The sequence below is a fragment of the Pyrus communis genome, chromosome 15, assembly GCF_041283825.1.
Source record: "Pyrus communis isolate YQ-2024b chromosome 15, ASM4128382v1, whole genome shotgun sequence".
NCBI lineage: Eukaryota > Viridiplantae > Streptophyta > Magnoliopsida > Rosales > Rosaceae > Pyrus > Pyrus communis.
Genome location: NC_142579.1, coordinates 41,395,724 through 41,419,887, shown reverse-complemented (window position 1 = coordinate 41,419,887; position 24,164 = coordinate 41,395,724). Strand labels below are relative to the sequence as shown.

General features: G+C 35.8%; 2 protein-coding genes across 2 annotated transcripts; both read left to right on the top strand.

Annotated features, from left to right (window-relative positions):
* Positions 1-725: 725 nt before the first annotated feature.
* On the top strand, positions 726-4,300 carry LOC137739330 (uncharacterized). Its single transcript, XM_068478889.2, has 6 exons — positions 726-1,240; positions 2,595-2,721; positions 3,178-3,317; positions 3,423-3,485; positions 3,574-3,642; positions 3,800-4,300. The coding sequence occupies exons 1-6, from the start codon at positions 1,037-1,039 to the stop codon at positions 3,872-3,874; spliced, it is 678 nt and encodes a 225-aa protein (XP_068334990.1). The 5' UTR covers positions 726-1,036; the 3' UTR covers positions 3,875-4,300.
* Positions 4,301-21,223: 16,923 nt separating this feature from the next.
* Positions 21,224-23,175, top strand: LOC137717577 (calcium uniporter protein 5, mitochondrial). Its single transcript, XM_068456990.2, has 2 exons — positions 21,224-21,884; positions 22,410-23,175. The coding sequence occupies exons 1-2, from the start codon at positions 21,309-21,311 to the stop codon at positions 22,875-22,877; spliced, it is 1,044 nt and encodes a 347-aa protein (XP_068313091.1). The 5' UTR covers positions 21,224-21,308; the 3' UTR covers positions 22,878-23,175.
* Positions 23,176-24,164: the final 989 nt, after the last annotated feature.

Sequence of the window (24,164 nt, the reverse complement as noted above, 5' to 3'; positions counted from 1 at the left end):
AGTCTCCAGAGTGTGATATAATTCAACGAAAAATAAATTATAACCCGAAGTCTCCGATGTGTGACATAATTCAACGGAAAATAAATTAAAGGAGCATTGAGAAGAAGAAAATGGTATGGTGCATATCATTTTTTAGAAAAGTTTAACACCGGTTTCAAAACATAAACTAATATACAACCAGACGTTAAATTGATTGTATCACAAGCCTATGCATGCCTTATGATAAACTTGAACTCGCCCATATAAAACCCACGATTAATTATTTTATTACTTTAATTTCTTAATTTTTTTTGGTGCAAACGATACTTTAATGTTGCAATAGTAGTATGCATATATATTTTCCAGCTAAATCAATCCATCTCCATAGATTTTCCAGCTCACGTATTGACCGTTGTGTTTCTATTTTGTAGACTCATTTATTGACGCTTAAACCTAAAAAACAAAAATTCAAAATTCAAACCATACTGTAGCGGGCTAGCAGCAGCTCCAATTATAGACCACTGCAAAAGAATACACTCCTAAAATTACAGATAAGGGTACTTACGTCATTTTAGTCAGTCCCTATCACATCCACCTCTTAGTCAAACGGTCAACTCCCAGTAACCCACCTCCAAGAAAAACCAAACCGCTAGTGGTATTACATCATGCGCGCGACCTCAGCATACAGTGTTAAAAACGCATAATTTGGGAGGACTACAACCGGACGTGGCTCTCTCCGATTGGTCGGGGGCGGGTCTTCGGGATTATAGCAACACACCAATAAACAATACCAGTCACTCTCATCCCCTCTCTCTCTCTCCTCGCCTTTCTCTCTCTCTCTCTCTCTCTCTCTCTCTCTCTCTCCTTTCTCTCAGTCTCTGTGTTTTCTCTCTGCGAAAAATCCCAAATTCCGCTCCAATTTCCCTCCATTCTCTCTCTAAAAGTCCCGAATACGCACAGAGCAATGCGTGATCTTTCGATTAAATGCAATTTTGAGTTGTAACGACGACGATTTGTCTGAGTTATTGACTCGCTACTACTGAGTTTTCAACCGGAAATGCTCGAGGCAATGGAGAGCTCCGTCAATGGGGGCGGATTCTCGCACTTGCAGAGTTGCGGGGACAGCAGTGAGGAGGAGCTGTCGGTGCTTCCCCGCCACACAAAAGTGGTGGTCACGGGGAATAACCGGACCAAGTCGGTGCTTGTTGGCCTCCAGGGCGTCGTCAAGAAGGCCGTCGGGCTCGGCGGGTGGCATTGGCTGGTAATTTCCTTCGTCTGTTTGGGTTTTTTTTTGGAAATATGGGTTTGGATATTGCTAAATATGAAATCCGGGTTTAATTGGAATTACTTAATTCTTAATTAACCGTGATTAAGCAATGCGAGTTCAATTTTATTGCTTTTTGGTTTTGTGTTTATCTACCGTGCTATTGTATTCTCAGTAATTATTTTTGGTTACTCTTTTCATCTTCAATGCCTCTTGACTGAATTGAAGCTTTTAACTGGTAATTTTAATTATTTCACATTCAATTAAGCCGGCTGTTTTGGATAAGTTTCTGAGTAATTGGGGCTACATCTACATGGGTAAATTTGATGAATTCAGATGTCTATGAACGCATAAACCTTTAATTTTAGTTGTAATTGTTGAATTCTCATTTGCATGTTTCATTTTATCAAGGGATCTGGGGATCTACTAGATTTCTCTCTGCAGTGGGATTGAAGATTGGGATTTCGATGCGGTTTTATTTATTTATTTTGGTGCTTAATTTAAGGGTATTATCTAATTTTATCGTCGATAAAAATTATTAATCTCATTTTAATCAATGGTTTTAGGGTTTTATGATTGATTTAATTTTTTTTGAGGGGTTTGCATGAAGTGAGATGAGATTCGATTAGAAGAATTCAGATTTATGAGTTGGTTTGTGGTCTTTTTTTTTTTTTGGTCAATTTGCAATATCCATGATTTGGTTTAAAGGATAATCTTAACTTTTTTATTCCGCGTATTGCGGAATTAAATATTTTTATTGAATTATTATATTTTTCTGGTAGCTTGATTTCTATTTTTTGCATGTTTGGCTTGCTGGTAGTTCTTGCATCTGCAACCCCTGAGATGAAGATGCTAATATTAGTTATATCCTTGATCTGTCTTTTTTTCCTGGGTTGTTCATAAAGTTTTCAGATTTTCTTTCAAATCGCTTTGTAATCGTTACTTTTCTATTCCCTCCGAAAGCGGTAATGTGATTTCGACTTAATTTCGTTGTATGTGTAATGATGTGAATGAAATAGTTCCCTTCCCACTGGGTAGTTTTGGGGTTGAGGGTGCATGATTGCTGGTTTTCGTTCTTCTCTTGGTCTTCGAAAAACGAGTATTAGAACTTCTGTAAGCATTCTCGATCCAACTTTAGACTGGGAAATGTGAGCATGCTTTTTAGAAGATTGGATTTGATAAGAAATTTTATTCCTGAACAGATAGGTTCATTGAATGGAACAGGATTTGTGCTTCTGCTTTTTCTTTCTGATTTCCTGAAAGTTTCTTGTGAATCTTTTCACTTTTGGGTACTTCTTTTGACATCTATACCGTTGATGCCACTTAAGTTCCCTCCAAATGAATCTTGCAGGTTCTCACAAACGGCATAGAAGTGAAGCTTCAGAGGAATGCCCTTAGCGTGATTGAAGCTCCAACTGGTAATGAGGAAGATGACGACCTTGATTTCGAGAATGTGCACTGGAATGGATCAGATATGGGTGAGTTTGGTTACAAACCTTCTCAAACAGATTGAACTATGTGGTACTTATATCATACTCTGTTTTGTGAACCACTAGACGGTATCATCATTTGTATGTCTCGCTTTGCTTTTCAAACGATGATTTGCGAAAGCAGTCTTAATAATTACTGATATGAGTTTGTGCTTGACTTAAGTACTATTAGTTGTGTGACTGCAACTGTGCATGCCCTTTCGACATATTAATGCCGCTTCATTAGGGCCCCATAATGCTGTCATAATTTAATGAGACCATTTTCCAGAACTTCTCTAATTGTGGATGGAATAGCATTTTTTTTTTTCTAGCGAAAAGTAATCGGGGTTGGTACATAGGATCCATTGTGTCTTAACCTTTTACTTTCCCTAGCTTTTACTTTTTTTTTTTTGAATTGGTCCCACTATGCTTTCTAATTGTCCTTTTGTTGTTTTTGATTACCAGCATCCGATGACACTCAAAAGTCCCACAGATCAAGGCACAGGGTGCATAAATCATCTGGATCATCTCACAAGACTATGTGCAGAACTTTCTCTTGTGATTCACAATCCAAGGGTTCTATTTGTACTCCCCGAGGGTCCACGGTAAGCACAGTAGCCGTCGTTGACTTCTTACTATTTCTTTCATAGTCTCGAACGTATAGGTTGACGTTTCTAGATGGTCCGTAACTTAAAATATCTCATGTTCAGAAAATTGACCTTGGGAAACTGGAGATGGCTGCTTTATGGAGATATTGGCGACACTTCAATCTTGTGAGTACTTATACCTACCAGCCAAGATCAAATGATCATTCCATACTTCCGTTTCCACAATTATTTATGTACTGAACGGTTTTTTTAGGTGGACGCCATCCCTAACCCATCGAAAGAGGAACTAATTGATGTTGTTCAAAGGCATTTCATGTCACAGGTAGTCACAGAATTGCTTAACTTGTTCTTCCTTTTATGCTTCTCAATATTTAACCATGTTGTGGCATTGAGCACGAGTTGCCTTGTCTGGCAAGTGCGACTATTGTTGGTTTATAATACCGTCATTCACCATATGAATTTGTGTTTTGTCGTTGTAGCCAATCGACGAGTTGCAGGTCATTGTGGGGTTTGTTCAGGCTGCGAGGAAACTAAAGAAGTCTGTTCGCAAATGACATGGAGATCGGGGGTCTGAGAGGTGTATGAGTTTGGTAATCGATGCTAACAGAAACCTGAACCCAGATAGATATCCATTTCCCTTTGGTGATATCTGTAACATATATGTGTATCCAGACTTGTTTATGCTTAAACGTCATCGGTTCGTAGGCTAGTAATTACTGTCTCGAGTTGTAGAGAGGTTGTTTTAACCTTTGGTAGATAGTTTATGTAGATATCGTAAAACTGGTGGGAAAAGACTTGTTAGAAGAAGACCCCTGTGGCTGTGGCTTTCCTTCTAAAGCTTGGACGAATGTTTGCTAACTGGGGAAGTGGATTTGGTATTAGAATGTAAATATTCTTAGCTCTCAACTCAAAACATCATCTTTTCGGTCCCTTTTTATCCTCGCTCGAGGAGTTAAAAATCTTGGATGTTACCGGATGTATTTTTATGCGAGTCTTTAACTTGTCAAGTAATCTAATGAGTGAGATTCTCTCGTCGGGATAATATTTCCCGTGATAAGGTAGAATCTCTCTTCTTTATTCGTAAACATGTTAAAGTTAAACGATGGGGTTTCTCATACGTGGGACCCTAAGCAAAATCCGACGGCCGGATTCCAATCAGAGGGGTCCAGATCAAGATGTGATGTCTGTGTAAGTTAAGCACATGGGGTGGAGATTTCTGATTGGAGAAAGGAAAGGAGAGGAAGCGTGAAGAGAAATTATGGGTTGCAATTTATGTGCAATATTTTGAGAGCAATGCCTGTTTTTTTTTCATCCGTCGTTGTCCGATAATCGTAGAAGTCAAAATCAAAGATATACAGATATCAAATCGGGTCCCATGGCTTCCGTATTTGATATTTTTATTGTCCCATCCGTGTCATGTTCCACGCCAAGGTCCCCCAAGGCATGTTCAAACTGGAAACTTTGGTTTAAACCTTGTCAAAAGCATTTTAGTCTTTTCGACGATCGAGATAAACACAAGAAGACATACCGTCGGTAACGAAAGAAGTTTCGTTAGGATTGGCAATTCTCACATGAGATGGAACTAGTGTGAAGATGAAATATTATATGGAGGTATCATGCTTTTTTGAGTTATGTAGTACAAATAACGTGATTACAGTGTCTTTGTCCATGTTTTTCTACTTATTCTCAATCAAAATGGACCCCACAAAGACGAGAGATTATGCGGTATCATGCGCTTGTTTCTATCTAGTCATAATGAGAAGAATAAGATAGAGACATTGGTTGAATAAACCTGGTTACAGGTATAAATAAAGCATGGGCTAATTAAATGTTGATGAATTGGTGAGTTATGACCTTATGAATATTATGGTTTGCTTAGAACTAAAGCCTTTGGAAGGATTCAAACCAAACCAAACACCACTCTGTTCCACTGGACCACACTACCATTTCGGATAAAATCAAAATCTAATCGAAGCACTAATCTGATTTTATGCACTCTAATACTAATTAATTAATTAATTGATATCTTCTGCAAGAGTCAATCTAGCTTGGCCTTTATACTCTCAGCAGTTGAAGCATTTTCCCGCCGGAGTTGAAGGAAAAGGAGGGAAATTTGGCACGCCAAAAAAGTTAGTTGGAGAGTTGGTGGTTTGGTCAAATCTTTTTATAAATAACTATAAATTCGTTGACAAAAAAACACACTATAAATTCGTTATATGCTACAATACAAGTATACGATCCACCAAAACCAAGCAAGTCCAAATTGCTAGTGAAAAAATGAGCTCTGCCGCAAAAATGGGGGCTGTGGTACTTTGGCTACTACTTATCTCCAATGCATTTGTGCTGCATTCATCGGATCCTCACCATGGTAACTGCCGCTACCGGCGAATGAGTCCTCCTCCGCCTCTTAAACCGAAACATAAGCCGCATCCACCTCCTGGGACACCACCGCCACCAGCTTGGTTTTACTTCTATTCCCCTCCGCCTCCAAGTCCCCCATACTCTCCTCACCACTCAGGCCAAGTCCAAGGAGAAGGCCATACATGAAACAAGAATGCTAAAGTGGGGATGTTTTAATCATGTGACGTTATGTGAGAAACTTAAATCACATATTGTCGTGTTATTAGTTCAAAATGTATCCATGGTGTGTAGGTGATTGATCATTGTACCAAAAACAATGTCACACTAACAAAAGTGAAAACTAAACACGTGCCACCAATGGCCATAGTGTGTGATCTTATTGTAGTTATGTTTTGAGGTTTTTATATCTTCTCTCTTTTTGTTTATTTAGACAACTTTGTGAACTAATCCAACAACGAGCTAAATCTTATTTGTGTAAACAAGCAACTCAATAGTCATATGTGCATTAATCCAGTAAGTCAAGATAGTACGCTCGTAGGAATGTACATGTTGACAATAAATTCCAAGTAATTAATAAGTTGAAACCCAAAACAAAATAAATTTACCATAGGCCAAGTAAATTCAACGAAATGAGAAAGCAGGAACAGCTCAGTCATGACCATAGGTTCCATCATCCCGTCCATGTCCCCATCTCCATAGTCATTGTCATATCCCTGAGCTTCGTCACTGTCCGGAAGTTGGTTTATGGCACGGGGTTATCCACGTTGTCTTCGCAAACTTCCTCCATTGACAACGAGGATTCTTTCTTGACAGCAAACGATTTCAGATTCTCGTCACTAAAAAATTTATCGTAGTCCGAAACTTCAAACAATCTATTTTCTTTAGCACTTTCCACTAGGTTACTCCAATGCTTGTCCTTCCTCAGTGTTAATACAGATTGCACTACCAGGATAGAAGATTTTGCCCTAGTGATCTCAGCAATAATCCGCCAAAAATGACCCACAAATCCAATGTTGTGGTCATTTTTTATCATTTGCACGAACACAAGAAAATATGGCAACATCTTCTTCAGTCTCTGGTAACCATCCATAGTAGTAACATACACTTGTTTCTCAAACCCAACTCTGAAATCACTTCTGAAATGCTGTTTTAAGAGATCTGCTTATGCGCAATACAGGGATATAAACGCCAACTTATGACTTGATTTCAGCTCTGGATATCTGCTTACCAAATTATAATATAAGAGCATGACAAAGTCAACCTCACAACATTCACCAAAGATATATTTCCGGATTCTTGCTTCCCAAGTGAAAAAAAAAAAAAAAAAAAAAAAAAAAAACAGAAGGGTCCGAGACAACAATAGTCATGCCATGAAATTCCGTCCGCTCTTCGATCTGAGGACCATCCTCTAATGACTCTGTATAAAACTCAGCGGAAGGAAAGCTCCTGATGATCTCCGGATGCATTCGATACTGGATCTGTGTGTCAAGATAAATGAGGAATTGCATTGGTGAATAGAATCTCTTTGTAGCTCAACCCCAATGAACATAGACTGTTTTCTTGTAGATGGGCCTTATGTCATTTCCACTGGCCCATTCAGCTCATGTACTTCTTAAAATTTTAATTTAATCCGAACTTTTAATTAGAATTTTATGTATTATTCTCACTTTAATTACTTATATGATATCGGTCTAACACATAAGTCATAAAATCAGTGCTGCTAATGCATGCCACCATTTACATTATAATTGATTATTTTTTCCTCCCACTATGTCCCACTTGGTGTTTAAGATTATTATTTTAAGGAAAAAAAAAAAACAAAATATCTTCTTGTCATAAGGTTTCGTTTGGCATCTCGGACTGTACTAACTATTTCAATCAGATAGGATAAATAATTATCTGATAGTACTGACTAAATTAGTCAGGCGTTTGATGCAATATCAGACTAATGACCGTATTATATATACTGTGTTTGGTACTATACAAAAAAAAAAAAATTGATAATTCCTCATTTGTTCGTTGAAATTTTCTCAAATTTATACCTATTAAAAACCACACAAATGTCTATAATAGAAAAATAATGAACTCGAGAGTCCAAACATCAAAATCGAAATGTTAACGAAGTCCGGCAACAACCTCACAAGGCAAATTATCTTCACCGCAGGAGACAAATGCCCAGGACCTGTCCCCCTCCTCCCCCCTGCTCCGGGCCCCTTCTTTCACACACACGAACAAATACAAAATCTAAATCTGAAACAAATTGAGGATGAAGACATAATCATTTGAAAAACATAACAATTCAATGTTGAATTTTTCAATTTGTCTTAAATTTTCAGATTTGAAATAAATGAGAAACTCTAATTTTAATCAAAAAGCAAGATTACGAATCAATTGAAATGGGGATAATAATAATAATAATAATAATAATAATATTAGTTTGATTTATTATATAGAGAAGAAGAAAGAACGAGGGGGAGGAAGATAGAAAGATAGAGAGAAATTGTGTGCGAGAAAGAACATAGAGAAGAAGAACAATTTCTGGAGTTCAGACGCTAAGACGATGGAACGGAGGAAGAATTTGCGAATGCCCATGCGATGGGAGTAATTCTAGAAGTAGAGTGTTGTTTCTCCCGACTAATTATCCATAGGTTTTGGGTGACATAATTAAGCAGGCCTGGAGCACACTAAAGTAGTGGGGCCGGAGATTTAGTCTGGATACTAAAATTATACATCACGCGCCAAATAACGTATTCGTATTAAATAGTATTATCTGGTGTGTAATACAACATGCCCAACGAGACATAAGCGATTTATTTACGAGTGCTTTTTTATTTATTTATTAGAACATGTCCAAAATTTTGTTGAAATCTCAAAGTGCTTCACATAAAAGTGCTTTTAAAAAAAGTTCTTCTCCAAAAAACATTTTGTTGACCCGTAAGTACTTTTAATTGTTAAAAACCGTTTTTAGCCAAAGCAAACGCACTCTCAAACATGTCGTATATAAGTATAAATTGTCATATTGAAGCCACTATCTAAAAAGTTTATGAAAGTTATCAATGGACTGAATTATAGATAAAGCCATTCCAATTTCCAATCAGAATTCTCAGAAAGAGGAAAAGAGAGCCTTTTTGGTCAAATTTTAATTTTAGATCCCGCAATGTGGGACGCCTTCTGTGTTCAATCAATTTGCAAGTAGATGATACAGCTTTTCCCCTCTAATTTGCATTAGCCAACAAAATAATGGTCAAGCAACACTTAATTATATCGGCCTTTTTCAAGAACTCCACTTAATTATATCAGCTAACTATGACAATTAGCTCAGTGGAAATGTGCGAATAGCAATCCTTTCAATGAAAATACAGAGGTTTTGGGTTCAATCTTTGTAAGCTGTAAATATGCTTAATCATACTACGAGTAGAGTGCAATTCATAACTAACCTCATATGGACCTGGAAGGGATTGCATAACTATGATTCGTCATTAGTTGTCTCCTTTTTAAAAAGAAAAAAAACTTAATTATATCAGCTAATTGTAATTTAATTCATGAGGCATTGGCCACTATCTTTTTATACAGATTTTATATTACAGAAAGTGACGAGAAAGAAAATAATCTGACTAAGAATTGGCCATTTTGGTCCAATCAGACTGCCACTTAATTCTTAACTCCTGTTTTATATATGTTTTATCTTTTAGTTCTTGTCACCTTTTCATTGATAATATTGTGAGATTTTAACTTCTGTTTCGGGTCAAAGTTCTAAGGAAAGGGATTCTGATCTTTTCCTCCTAATTCATAAAATTTAGAGATTTAAATTATTAAAATTTGATTCAATTATTAAAGTTATTATAAGTTTTAAAATAAATTTTTATTTGTAACCGTTAGATTAAATTTTAATGATTCGAATCTTCAAACTTAATAATTGGAAGAAAATAATTCGAAAAATCCCTTTCCAAGTTCTAATAATGCAAAAGCAGAATTTGACAAAAGCTGCCATTATAATTCAAGCTTTCTTTAACATATACGTGGCAGCATTCCAAAGTTCGAGCAAACTGTCAGCTAATTCGCTTAAGCAAAATAAAAGGAAAACTATCATTTTAAACTACATTTAATAATTCAGATAACGCGTAAGACTTCATGACTTTAAAAAAATTTAAAGAAAAAAAAAAATTAACCGTCAATAATTACACCATATAATTTATAAATATAATTTAAAAAGATGATTTTCTTATTATTACTTTTGTTTAATTACAAAGACATATCAAGCAGTTGTGAAGCGCGCAATTTCAACTTTCAAGCATTGATTGGGTTATTTGCTTGTTGTCCACCCAAGAAATTTAGAAAATCTTGGTCCATAGCTATATTAAAATTGTACTAACTCAGTGTCCAGGAGAGTTTTTTATGTCTCCTGATTATAGAAATAAAATGATATATTCGCGTTGTAAGTAGGATTTTCTCATGTTGTTGATTATGACGTCGATTGTATTTGTTCATGTTAATATTCGAATGTGTATTTTGGATCTATATACGTTTCAACTACGCATAGTACATTACTAATTTACGTAATTTCAATTAAAAAATTAGGGAGATCGAGAAAAGAAAACTCTTATGCTATATGATTGTGTATCAAAACGATTAAGTGGGCCAAATTTTATCCTTTTTTAAGCCAACATATGATACACTAAGAATATGAATATAATGAATAACACCTTATCAAACTCGCGAGAAGAGAACATTCTCAACGATTCTTTTGTGCGTTGGCATCTGAATCTGTTCTCTTTGCCTGCATTTCATTTACTTTTTCCGATACGAAGCTTGCATAGTACTCATACAAGATCCTTTTACGATCTAGAATTATATGACAGCCAGTGTGTTCATACATGAGAAGATAGGCAGGCATGAATATTTATGCAGCCAAGTGATACAGTGTCGGCCACTGCTAGTTGATCAAATCCTCGTATTCCCTAATAATTGTTAACTCTGGAATCATTGGCAACTTTTTTCACCCCAACTTGATCACAATTCTCAGACAACTAACATATATATATATATATATATATATATATATATGTGTGTGTGTGTGTGTGTGTCAACCAAAATATATATATATATATATGGAATGTAGCCTTTAAGGGAATGGATCCTCATTTTTTTTAACGGGGAGTAGTTGTCGTCCTATGGGGCCCACATCACATTGAATTTAAATAATTCAAACTGTCTATTTTTCAAGTTGTACCTCATAGATCATCCTTACAAAATATTAGCCATTTGAAAATATTTAAAACATCTAATTGGGTTCAAATAAATTAACGAATATATTGTTAATTAAGGATGATCTATGAACCAAGACTTACAAAATAAACGGTTCAAATCGTTGAAGTTCGAAGTGGAGTCCCACAACCAGTGGCGGATCCATAAAAAATATTTCGGGGGGTCACATGTAAAAGTTTATAAACATTTCTTAGACATATAATAACCTTAAAATTAAACCATAGTTCCATCATTCATAACTTATAGAACAAATAACAATATAAGTTACAATAGTCCCCGACGCGTTTTCATATTTTGAAAATGTTGCATTATAGCTTCATTGTCAATGGAAGAAAAAACATTGCTCTCAATATAAACCACCATGCTATCACTCAACCATTGATCTCCCATTCGGTTACGCAATGAAATCTTCACAATATTCATAGCGGAAAAAACTCTCTCCACTGAAGCAGCAGCAACGAGTAGAACCAAAGCCAATGTAATTAGCAAATACACATGATTATATACTCTATTCCTTCCTGTCTCCACCATTTATTTTTGCAAGGCTACCAATTCCTTTCAATTGAGAAAATTCACTACTCGAACGCATATCAAGAATATAATGTCCAAGTTGATCTTCAAGTGCCAAGAGATGACTAGTAGTAAATTCATTCGGATAAAATTGAGCAAAACAAATTAGCTTTTGTTCATCAAAAGCCAAGAATGAATCATTCGGGCTCAAACTTTCCAAACAAAGAAGCAACTATGTATTTACCTCATCAAAGCGACTATTTAATTCCACAAGTTGCTTATCAATGATAGCAACAAAGAGCTCCACATGATAACGATGGAAGTTTGTGATTCTTTGAGCTCCATGCCGTGATCTCTCTCGAGTAACATATCCATCATCCATGCGTTTATTTTTTTGGCTCTTGGTGTTTTTTTTTTTTTTAATTATTTTTTTTATTTTTAACTAAGGGTCCAAAATGATGTCATTTTGACAAAGTAATATTTATTAAAAAATAATAATAAGAAGAGCCACTCTTACAGTTGGAGGGTATGTATGAAGCCAACTCTAATCTTCAAAAGAGCACCACCCAAGTTATCCATGGATATTCACTGAAGTTTGGGGGTTAGTCGACCCTCAATGCATCCGCCTTTGCCCACCACCAGTGGTGAAGCCAAGAATTAAAAGTGATGGGATCAAAAAATAGCTTTAAAAAATACATCATAATTTCATTTATAATCATCCGCAACGTGTTCTCATATTTTGGAAACGTCGTATCATAACATTATTATCAATATAATCAAATACATCTTTCTCAGTGTACACAACCAAACTATTATTCAACCATTGATCACCCATCTTATTATGATGTGGATTCTTCATAATTTTCATCACCGAAAAAGCTCTTTCAACTGAAGCAGTTGCAACAGTTAAAATCAATGCTAATTTCACTAGCAAGTACACCAAAGGGATACTTTCGTCTCTCTTTATATCTGCCAATTTTTATGCAAGGCTACTAATTTCTTTCAACGCAAAAAACTCATTATGCAAATGACATAGCTTTGTTAAATTAAAAAGGTTTTAATTAAAAATTATTTTTTATTTTCTTATGGATAAGTTTAGAAAAGGATAAGTTTTTACAAATAAAAGGTTATTGGGATAAGTTTACAAATCAAGGTGCTGCTGCAGTGTTGCTATACGGGTTCATAAAATTTTCAAAGGGATTTCTTGACAAGGTTATTGGGGTCAAAGGATGTCAATGTCACCGCATTGGCTCCGCTAGTGCCCACAACTAATCCCTATTTAAAAAAAATAAGAATTCTTTTGCATAAAGGGTCCTGTATAGTAGAATAATATCCATATGTTTTAATCATCAACCACCCCACGTACCCCCCATCCAAAATGGTAGATTTTTGTATCCGTCATATATATATATATATATATATATATATATAGTTACGTTATACTCATTATATGACGAGAGATATAGACACAAAAAAATATATCACAGTTAGAAAGATTCTTCTATACGTACAAGTCTTAAGAACTTGAGTGTTGCATACATACGCAAATTAAGGTTAGCTTTACCTTCTTGGCTGATAATTCGTGTCGTACGTGGCGAACAATTTGTATAGCCACCAAATCCTAAAATTTATCCAACTCGAACTCCCATCCTATTGATTCTTGTGAGAGTGCATGCTTTATATCCAAACGATGTTGACTTAATTGCCTCACCATCTGATATATATTCCGATTCATATATGTGTTTGCTTAACCTAGAGGACTCCTAGTGCATTCCTCCCCACTCCTGTCGTTTTAATTACATCTACGTACGCATGCATATTGCTATTGTTTTCATTTCTTATGAAAAGGTAGTGCTTCAGATTCGGACATCATTCCATGCAGTAGGAATCCCGACGTGACGTTGTTAACAACTAATACTTTAATTAAGGCCTAAAAGGCATGGAATTACTTTGCAGCCAATTTCATGAACTGAAGGATCGAGTAATTTGCAAGGCCGGCCCCGTGTGAAAGTCAATTCGAAGCCCTAAAAAATATTTCAGATTTTTATTTTTTTATTTTTTTGTTCAAAAATAGAAAGGTGGCGCATTGTTTTTCTTTGACTATTTAGAGGGTTAACGTTCGAATTTTCATGTTATTATGTGAAATTTTTATATTATTTTGTGAAAGCTTATGCATTTAATAAAAATAAACTGAAAAAAAGATGGAGATGAGTTTCGAACCTATCACTTAGGCTGATGTAAAGAAGTGGTAATACCACTTGTGCTTAGACTCAAATTTATGATATTCTACACATACTGTTATATATACGTATATACATGCAAATTTCAAAAATCGGAACCCTGTGCAGTGGCATCACTTGCACCCCCTTAAGGCCGGCCCTAGTAATTTGTTTTGTTTAATATGGTTTAATTACAAGAGACATATATTATATAATTCTTTTATAATTCCGACCCACATTAATAGCTTAATTAATTGGGCTCTGGCTTTGCTTTGCTAGGTCGCCTAATGCTAATGGTGATAAATAAATTGATGCTTTTATCCCAGATATTTCTTAATGCATGGTGAGATCATGAGAATAATTGAAGTCTAGCTACTACTGCGCCGTTGATTAAGCAGAATTTGTGAATGCTGACCAATCATCCAAGGTCGACTACGGTAATTACGAAAAAACCTGGCTAATTTGTGGAGGCTGACCAATGTGTCCTTGTGTCGGTATCTCCATTGGAAGGCACTAAATCCTCCATGACATTGACAGAACCTATATTATTTAGGTTAGAAAGTGAAAATATATAACATATATTTGCACATAATTATGTATAATACTCATTGATTAATGGGGCATTTAGATCCGAGTCCAAAAAATTGAGCTACTATCCAATTGAGTCCAATTCCATGTGCCTTATCAGTTTAGGTTCAACTAATATTTTTTATGTCTATTTTGCCCTTTTATAATCTAAATGAAAATATATTTAAATTTCTTGATTTATCCAAATTTTGAATCATTCAAGCCTTTAATCTATTCAATATTCAAGGAAAGAAATTAAAATTAAAATTCATGCCATGTTTATCAACAACAAAATCTACTGTGATATACATTCTTGATAAAAGTAGATTACAAAAAGAAAAAACCTATGATATAGGTACATAAATACAAAATATGTCATGAAGATATATTTAAATAATATCTAATTAAACTATGGTGTAGGTAGATAATGCTACTACTCTATGATGCAGGTAGGCAATGCAATCAATCTGCGATGTAGTTAATTTACAAACAAAAAAACATATGATACATATGCAATTAATCTCTAATATGGGTAGAGTATTATAAAAAAAAAAAAAAATCTTATGGTACAGGTAGATAAACACAATGAATCTTAAATTATCAACAAAATATATAATATATATAGGTAGATAAATACAATTATTCATGATACATGTACATTATAATATAAAAAAAAGGACAAGTGATATAGGTAGATAAAACCAAAAAAAATGGGGAAGAAAAATGATATTGAGGGAGGAAACACTAGTGAAAATGCTAATTCAATAGAACTTCAATATTAATATATATATATATATATACACACACACACATAAAGGAAAAAGAAGCCAAAAAAAAAAAAAAAAAAAAAGACGAAGAATCCAAAACAGTAATGCAATTTTTTTTTTTTTTTTAAACCAATCAAATGTATATTGATCATTCTTATGGAAGAGGAGGAGAAGAGGAATATTATGGAAGAAGATTACTCGGCAAAATAACACAGGAAGAGAAAGATATTGTGAGGGAGAAACAAGAAAAGAGAATTGAAACAAGAAAAGAGAAATTGTCACATCCCGACCTGGGCGGGACCACTTCCCGGGCTCGACTCCACCGTAGCACGATATTATCCGCTTTGGGCCCCAACCACGCCCTCACGATTTTGTTTTTTGGGAACTCACACAAGAACTTCCCGATGGGTCACCCATCCTGGGAGCCCTCACGATTTTGTTTTTTGGGAACTCACACAAGAACTTCCCGATGGGTCACCCATCCTGGGAATGCTCTCGCGCGCTGCTCGCTTAACTTCGAAGTTCTGATGAAACCCGAAGCCAGTGAGCTCCCAAATAGCCTCGTGCTAGGTAGGGATGAGAATATACATATAAGGATCACTCCCCTGGGCGATGTGGGATGTCACAATTCACCCCCTTAGGGGCCCGACGTCTTCGTCGGCACACACGCGGCCAGGGTTAGGCTCTGATACCAAATTGTCACATCCCGACCCGAGCTGGACCACTTCCCGGGCCCGACTCCACCGTAGCACGATATTGTCTGCTTTGGGCCCCAACCACGCCCTTACGGTTTTGTTTTTTGGGAATTCACACGAGAACTTCCCGATGGGTCACCCATCCTGGGAATGCTCTTGCGCGCTACTCACTTAACTTTGGAGTTCCGATGGAACCCGAAGCCAGTAAGCTCCCAAAAGGCCTTGTGCTAGTTAGGGATAGGAATATACATATAAGGATCACTCTCCTGGGCAATGTGGGATGTCACAGAAATTACGGTTGGGGAAATGAGAAAAAAAAGAAAGAGATTTCAATCCCTAATCCTATAATTAAGGATACGATTAACATTAATCACAAATTTAAAAAATAGTAATTACTTAATTAGTCAATTTGAGGGTAAATTTGACAAGAAAATACAAATAAGCTTAAGTGGATAATAAATCACTGGACCTAACCTAAAATTTAAAACAAAATTGGATTATAACTAATAATGGCTCACAAAATTGGATATAACTAATGTTCGATATAATATAGTTATATGATTTGTATATATGAATATATATAGAATAATGCTTGCATTCTTTTGTTGGTGGAATGAACTCATGAGGAATATGTTTTTGGCACTCTAAAAAAGTTAATCTCCACTCCTTGCAAGTGTATTTTGTTTCTAAATATAAAAAATTTGAGGTGCACAATAACTTTTTCGGAGAGCTGATAACAACATTCTTCAGGAAAAAGTCTTGTACCCAAATGTAGTTGAACTTCTAATTTAGAGGATAAGAAGAATAATAAGGAAAAGGAAGAAGTAAATACTTAACACTAAGTCTCTTCTTGATTGAATTCCTTTACTATAGGTGCTCTTATGTCATCACAAAAACTAAGGCTTAGGTTATAAATCGATCGATCTCCATCATATAACAAATAGCAAAGAAATTGAACGCACTGGTGAGGTGCGGTTAAATAATCACTCTAAATATGCTTGTCATTTTGCACTAAGTAAACTTTTCTGGTGTTAACAATTTGTATTTCTATATGCTTTTTACAGAGTAATTTACCATGAACTTTTTGGATTGTGTGTGTCAATTTTGTGAACAATTAAGTCCTAATAATTGGCACAAAGGTATTGCATCAGCCTACTTTTCTCCTTCTCAGGTTTGCATTTCACCCTCACGTATTCACTATATACGTGTGAGCTAGGAAATAGGCTTTTTTGCTCACGAATTAGCTGCTTATGCATAAAATGCTCTACGATCTATCTCCACCCAAGATTACTTAAGCACAAAAAGATACCGAAGCTTATGAGATATTTTTGGGCAAGCTTAATTAGTCCACGTCTATGCAAGTGGTCCTTTACCATAGTGATAAAAAAGAGTTGAGCACTTGTATCACGACGTGGATTCAAATTTCGTCGGTGACTAATTTAACATCAAATCTAACAAAATCTATCATTTGACCAAAAAAATAAAAAATAAAAAATAGCCCACGGCTATAAATCTATGTATACATGAACATGATAATTGGAGCTCGGAATTTCTTTCAATTTCAAATTATAAATATATAGCTTTATCGTCCTAACGTAGAGAAATAATTAGGTTTGCTCGTAATACTCATCACTTAGTGCCTCATTACACGTGTTATTGGGTAATATATGGTTAATATATCTCACTTCTAAGTTCTAATGTATGTTAATAAAAAAAATAAATACTTATTCTTATACTTTGAGTGAAATAATACTACGACGCGATGATATTCAACGTATACCAAAAAATTTGTCACTAAAGTGGACCTCACTGGCCGTAATAAAATTAAAAGAGGTGACATAGTGGACCTCGTCAGAAAACTGTATGGCTTTGCCAACTAAAATGGAAATCACCATGGTCCATTGTGGTGGGGTTCCAAAGTTCCATGCTTTGCAAATATGAAATACCAAACAATAAAATCCTGGCTAGTGGGGCTTACGTCGAAATATTTGACAAACCCTAGATTCGTTGAAGCAATTACAGCTCAAATCTTGGAGGAAAAAAATGTTAAAACTATAGCTTACAGCCAAATTTTGGTTTAGGGATAACGTTATTTACACACTTATTTATACATTCTACACCAGTTTTATTTTTTATTTTGTTTACCATGATCTTCTTCAATTCACTCAATCTGTGGCCGGATTAAAAAATATGTGTAAGAAATAAAAATACATATGTGGATAACATTTACCTTCATCAAATATAGACCCATGGATGTGAATCTGACTAATCCACTCATGGCCATGGTCCATAGAAATCCTAAAGTTTGGGAAGTGAAGGAAAATAGTGGTTGACTTTGGTTACACGCTAATTGAATTTGTACCCTCCAATGCCAACAAGCACAAAACATGATATGAAATTAAAATACGTAATGGGGGGATATATGTGTACAAATTGTAATGACATGACAGGAGTATGTTAGGAAATTGGTTCATCCTCGTTTCCCACACACATGCAAAATAAAATGGGGGTAGTAGGCTTCCACTACTGGCCTGGCCGGTCGGGATCATATCTAAGATTAAGAATCTGAAGATTTGGAATCCAACAGCCTAATAAGATTCCCATGCATACACTATACTCCCATTTGTTTGAGATTCTTTTGTTCTTATTCAGTGAATTTGCAAAGGGGTATAATTCGAAGGGTGAATATTATTGGTTCTTCCTCCTAAGTCCTATCATATATTTGGATTCTTCTCACGGTTTGCTTCATGAATCGTTAAATGGTTGTTTTGGTAGAAATTCGCTTCTCTTAATTTGTTGGGATAGTTAAGAATCTCCTTTCCACTGGATTTAAGGTTTTAGGTAACCCCTATATGCATGCTATACTATTAGAGAAATGCTAAGAGGATTTTCTTAAGATGAGATTCTTTATAAATTTTATATTACCTCATATAGTTTAACGTTAATTATCGTGCCAACATTATAAAACGTTGTGCAAAAAACATGACCTAGCAGAGAATCCATGAAAAATTTCACTTTTGAAAGAGTCCCCTTAACATTTCTCATATTGTTATTATCGATCAATGTGGAAGCTTTGATTAATGGAAAGCATTATTGCAATGCAATGACAAGTGAGTAAACAAGTGTCAATGGTTGGAATTTGGGTCTCTCCGGATCTTAGTATCTGGAGCTTAAAGACCAAGAAATTCGGATTCTTGGTTTGTGTGAAACATAAATTTGAGTCCTTGATTTTTTGTGAGGTGAGGCAACATAATGAATTATTAAGGACCATCATATTCAATTTGAATAGTTGGATTGAGTGATCTTTGAGATCTGAACAATAAAATCTGAAGTGAATCTTTGGCCCGAAAGTGGTACTTGTCACTCTCTCATCAATCGAATAGAATTATATAATATCAAATTAAAATAAAACTAAGTGCCCTTATAAAAACTCACTCATTCTTGCTGCATTTTTGCTACTTAATTAAAATAAATAATATCAATTTGGATTAGACAATTCAGTCTCTCTGGAATTGACATGTCATCCATATAATTTTCAATTTGTAAGGCTTCGTAGAACTTGTATTACTTGATTACTTTGTTGCTAAACATATATGAAATGTTCAATATGTAACTTCCTATTTTTCACTAACTTATGATCCAAAGTAGGTTAATTAGGCCTCAGCAAACATATCGTGTACTCTGAAGTTTGGTTAGCAAATTTGTTAGGGATGGATGATTAATTAAGCAACCACATAAGACGATGAATGGATGAATAATTGCGATCGATCATACACGTAACTGTGTCACAATTACACCCAAAAAAAATCTGTCTTCTCACCGATTGAATTAATATCTCCCCCAGATGAACCGGAAAGCAACGCAAGCCCTGACCAAACGAAGCATCAACACCGTGACACCAAGCAGTTTGGACATTGGAGGGCAAATGTCAGGCATGTGAGGATAGTAAGGGCCAGAAGGCTAACATGCAGCAAAGAAAAACTCCCGATTGACATGTATATGTGTTCATATGTGAGAAACCTCAGAGATTACGTATGCCCTGCATGATTGCAACTTTGCAAGCTAGCTAGCTAGCGCTGACCACGCAAGATGGACGTACGTCACAATGTTATTTGAGTCTCGTGATTTAAGGTGTGTTTTCTAAGAATAATGGCAAATATAATAGATGAGTGTTATTACGATAGAACCTCTGGAATAACCCCGAGTTTTCTGCTGAACTCCAAATAAAAATCTACTAGCTATTTTACCCTTTGAAATTTTGATTAACCTTTGAGTGAATGAATTTCAAAGCTTAGTTTATAATAAGGTAATTTATATAATACAATGATATATGTCAGTGAAGAAAATAGTGAACTTTAATCACAAAAAGCTCAACTCTCATCTTTTTCTACGTAATCAAAATACGCAAATTTATTATCACACATTATTATGACAGCGCTAAATAGTGAGACAAAAACCTATCATACTCGTAATAAAAATAGTATTCACATGTTGGCAACCAACGCAATTTATCGGCGCATGAATAAAGTTTACTTGAAATCTATACCGAATTTAATATAGCTAACATAAAATGTCGGAGCAAAAGAAAAATCCGCTCTCACTTTTTTTCAAATTTGGAAATTAAAAATGTATCTTTGTGTTTAGTATAAGCGATATTCTACACTAGTATATGCTAATGGGGGAGGAAAAAGGTTTAAATTCAGAATACAATAAATTGAAGAGAAATATCCTAACCATTGTGACAATTTGCTACTTATAAAACTTTATATTATTAAGTCGCATAACATGATACAATAAGATAAACTTCCCCATGCTTTGGGGAAGACCATATGAGGTTAAAATGGTCTTCTCACATAAATGCCTTTCTATGACGTCAATTTATCAGAGTCGTGTGATTTACCTGCAGAGTAGAATACAAATCTAATTGGTAACGTTCAAATCAACTCCACCCGATTTTCTTAATTACACAAATTCTATATTAATTCTTTCATATATTAAAACAAAATCAAGAACTTGTTCATTTTCAATAGCTTTTAATTTTGATTAATTTTTCTCTAAAGTAATAAAAAAATGTAGGCCACAACTGTTTTAGGATAATGCTTATGTTCTGTGTAGGAAGAACTTACTTGTTATCCCACTAACAATTAACGAACTCTTATTATCTGAACATCATAATAAGAATTATTTATTCTATTTATCATCATCTAAAGATTTTATCTGTAAAAAATTATTCAAATTTTAAATCTTTAAGTTAATGTATAAAATAAGTGAACAGTTCATCATGAGGATATTACTTACTACCAAAAGTGTTGATTGATTTAATACATATGGACGACTAAACGATCTATGTATTAAATAGATAATCATAAAATTACAAAACTAAAAAAAATTCTGATAAAAGAAAATGATAATGCAAAAAAAAGTAAAATAAAAAATAAAGTTCCCCAAAACATTACCGTCAATCTTCCAACAAGTTCCGCTTCCGTCGGACACTTGGCCTATAAATTAACAACTTCTCAACTCCAACGGCTCAACACTCAAGAGAGAGCGTTATACACACTCACCGTCTGAGCTCTCCCTTTCCCCCTACTTTCTCACTCATCCATGGCGCTCCGTCAAGCGCTTGCTAAGCGCGCATTTGGCGCCACCAGAGTGTCCCTAACGCCACCACCGTCGGTGATTACGGATCACCAAACCATCGTGCCCCCGAATGCCGCCCAGGCGAATATCCACAGGGAGTATCCGACCTCCACGGACACCCCCTGGAAAGGATTTTTCCGGCGATTCCTACACAGACAGTCGGCAGCCAAGCTCCCGGATTTCCTCACCGTTCCGGTCGGGGAGAAACTCCGGGAAAAGCTGAGAAGCATCAACATTAGCGCTGATCGGCTCCGTCTTGGCGGTATCAACCCTCCACCGCCAGATCGGGCCCCCAACGCCGAGCTGCCGTACGGAATCTCGGTCAGCGACGCTAAGAAGATTCTGAGGCTTTCTCAGGTGGAGAAGCTGAAGGCAAAGCTGAGGGAGATTCCGGAGAGTTCCATTTCGCGATCGGAGCTCGTTCGGATCTGCGTCGAAGGCTGCGGGAGCGAAGAGGAAGGTGCTGAGTTCGCGAAGATGATGGACGAGTCCGGAAACGTCATCATTTTGGGAAACGCGGTGTTTCTCCGACCGGAGCAGGTAACTTCTTATTCTCCCGCCACGTCATTGAATATTTTTTCCGTAGATTCTCTCTGTTGTTGTTTTTGATCTGTAAAATTACGAATTTGACCTTGAGTACCCTGAAACCGGGGAATTTGGGTGTTTACTTAGGTGTTTGGAATTAAATTTTCATCACCCTCGAGGTGGAGGGTTAAGGAACCTTCATTATCGCTGGCCGTTTCACATGTGTGAAAAAAACTTCCATGTAACGAGAGCATGGTATTGTTTTAGAGGACAAAGAAAATAAAAAAAATTTAGAAAAAAAATAAAAAGATATCATCTTAAATTCAGAAAGATTTTTTAGGATGTTGAGAATACGATTTGATACATAAAGTATAATAATATAATTAGATAAATACTTCATTTATGTGACGAATTTTGACACTTAATATACCGTATGGCGATGAATTATGAAATGCATGATTCATTTGTCTTATCATCTCCGCATGGATGTTGTTTTCTTTATGGTTTATGTCTGACAAAACTTTGTCGTTTTATGTACAGGTGGCAAAATCAGTGGAGAGCATAATCTCACAAACCATGCCCACCGTGAACGATCCAAGAAGAAAAGAGCTGCAGCAGATGGAAACTCAAAAGATGGTAATTGACCAAAAAGCCAGGGCCCTGGTCCGTGGGGAGCTCTACTGTGGGCTGGGCTTTTTGTTATTTCAGACGATCGGGGCCATGAGGCTCACTTTCTGGGAACTGAGCTGGGATGTGATGGAGCCCATTTGCTTCTTCGTCTCCTCCATCGACTTCGCCTTGGGCTACGCCTTTTTCCTCCGGACATCGACCGAGCCCACCTTCAACGGGTTCTTCCACCGTCGCTTCATGGCCAAGCAACGGCGGCTCATGGAGGCTCAAAAGTTCGATGTTGAAAAGTACAACCAGCTCCGAAAAGTGTTTTATCCGAATTCGGATCATCCGGCGTCGTTTCGCCACGAAGAAGGGATGGTTATGGTATCATCGTAGTAGGCCTAGGTCAATAAAACTTCCATTAGACTTAAAAATCAAACAAATTTTGAGTTCAAAGAGTAATGGTCGATTGAGCAAGCAAATCAGTTGGCCTTGGATTAGAAATTGTGGTTCGGACATGTTTGGACTTTTTAAGAACTGTTGAACCAAAAACCGATGTAGGGCCGATGACGAAACTTTCGTCCGGCGATGGTAAACTCGGAATCTTGTAATGAGGTTCGGTTGTCATCCTTCCATGTGTACAGTAAATTGCCTAGTTGAATGTTAAAACAACTTTGTTATGTTTCAGTTAAAAGCGACTTGTTAATTGTTGCGCAAAACATGATATTTAGGATATTTAGTTAAGATATTTACATATATTTAACGGATCAGATCCTTGGTATCACTTTTTTTACGTAACTTTTGGCATACGTTTTTGTGACGCGCACTCTGTAATGTAGTTTAGTGATTCAAACCATCTATCTTTTAAGACATCATTCATAGATATTCCTTGCAAAAAAAAAAAAAAAAAAAAAAAAAAAGACAAATTTAAAATCATTAAAACATTCATTTGTAGCAAATAAAATGGACTAAAACGGTTCTATAAGAAACCCTAAACACTTAATTTGACGATCCCGTAGTTTTAAATTTGAATACTTTTGAGAGAAGATTTAAAACATAAGGGGTTCAAATTGTTAAAATACATTACGAAGTGATCTTCACAAAAAAAAGTATCAAAGATTGTCTAGAAAAAATCCCATATTAATAAAAAAATAATGCAATCTGATAACAAATCTAAGTCCCATTTCCTTTATTAAACAATGTGACAGGTGCCTCTTGAGCCACACACCGTTTAAAAATACCAAAACTATTGTCAAGTGGTTAAAGAAGGGTACTTGTCTACTGGAAAATATTATTCCAAAATTTCGTCCGACCACGTATATAATGTTGGTTTCCGAGTTTACAAGGTACAAATTATATACCGATGTCTTAATTTTTAGGAGATTCTTGCTTGTCTAGTTGTCTTATACGATAAATCTCATTCTTTTTATATTTCAGTTATATGATGCGAGATATACGAAAACATAAGTTTATCCGCAGTTGTAGGTTAGATTCTCTCCAAGCATCGGTAATTATCTTTGTGTTATTTGTCCGTACAGATAATCTTCACCGCCTTTTGATCAACCTTCATCCACCTTTGATGGTTGACGACGATTTTGGCTAGTTTATACAGATCAACTCCTACAAACTCGGCAACTCCTTTCTTCAACATAAATGTAGAAGCCACGTTAAAAACAAATTCTC

Bases quoted from the DNA above. Each gene is read 5' to 3' on its own strand.
- LOC137739330 (XM_068478889.2), top strand. From the start codon at position 1,037: ATGCTCGAGGCAATGGAGAGCTCCGTCAATGGGGGCGGATTCTCGCAC. The intron at 1,241-2,594 runs GTAATTTCCTTC...TGAATCTTGCAG, and splicing joins TCGGCGGGTGGCATTGGCTG to GTTCTCACAAACGGCATAGA. The intron at 3,318-3,422 runs GTAAGCACAGTA...TCTCATGTTCAG, and splicing joins GTACTCCCCGAGGGTCCACG to AAAATTGACCTTGGGAAACT.
- LOC137717577 (XM_068456990.2), top strand. From the start codon at position 21,309: ATGGCGCTCCGTCAAGCGCTTGCTAAGCGCGCATTTGGCGCCACCAGA. The intron at 21,885-22,409 runs GTAACTTCTTAT...TTTTATGTACAG, and splicing joins TGTTTCTCCGACCGGAGCAG to GTGGCAAAATCAGTGGAGAG.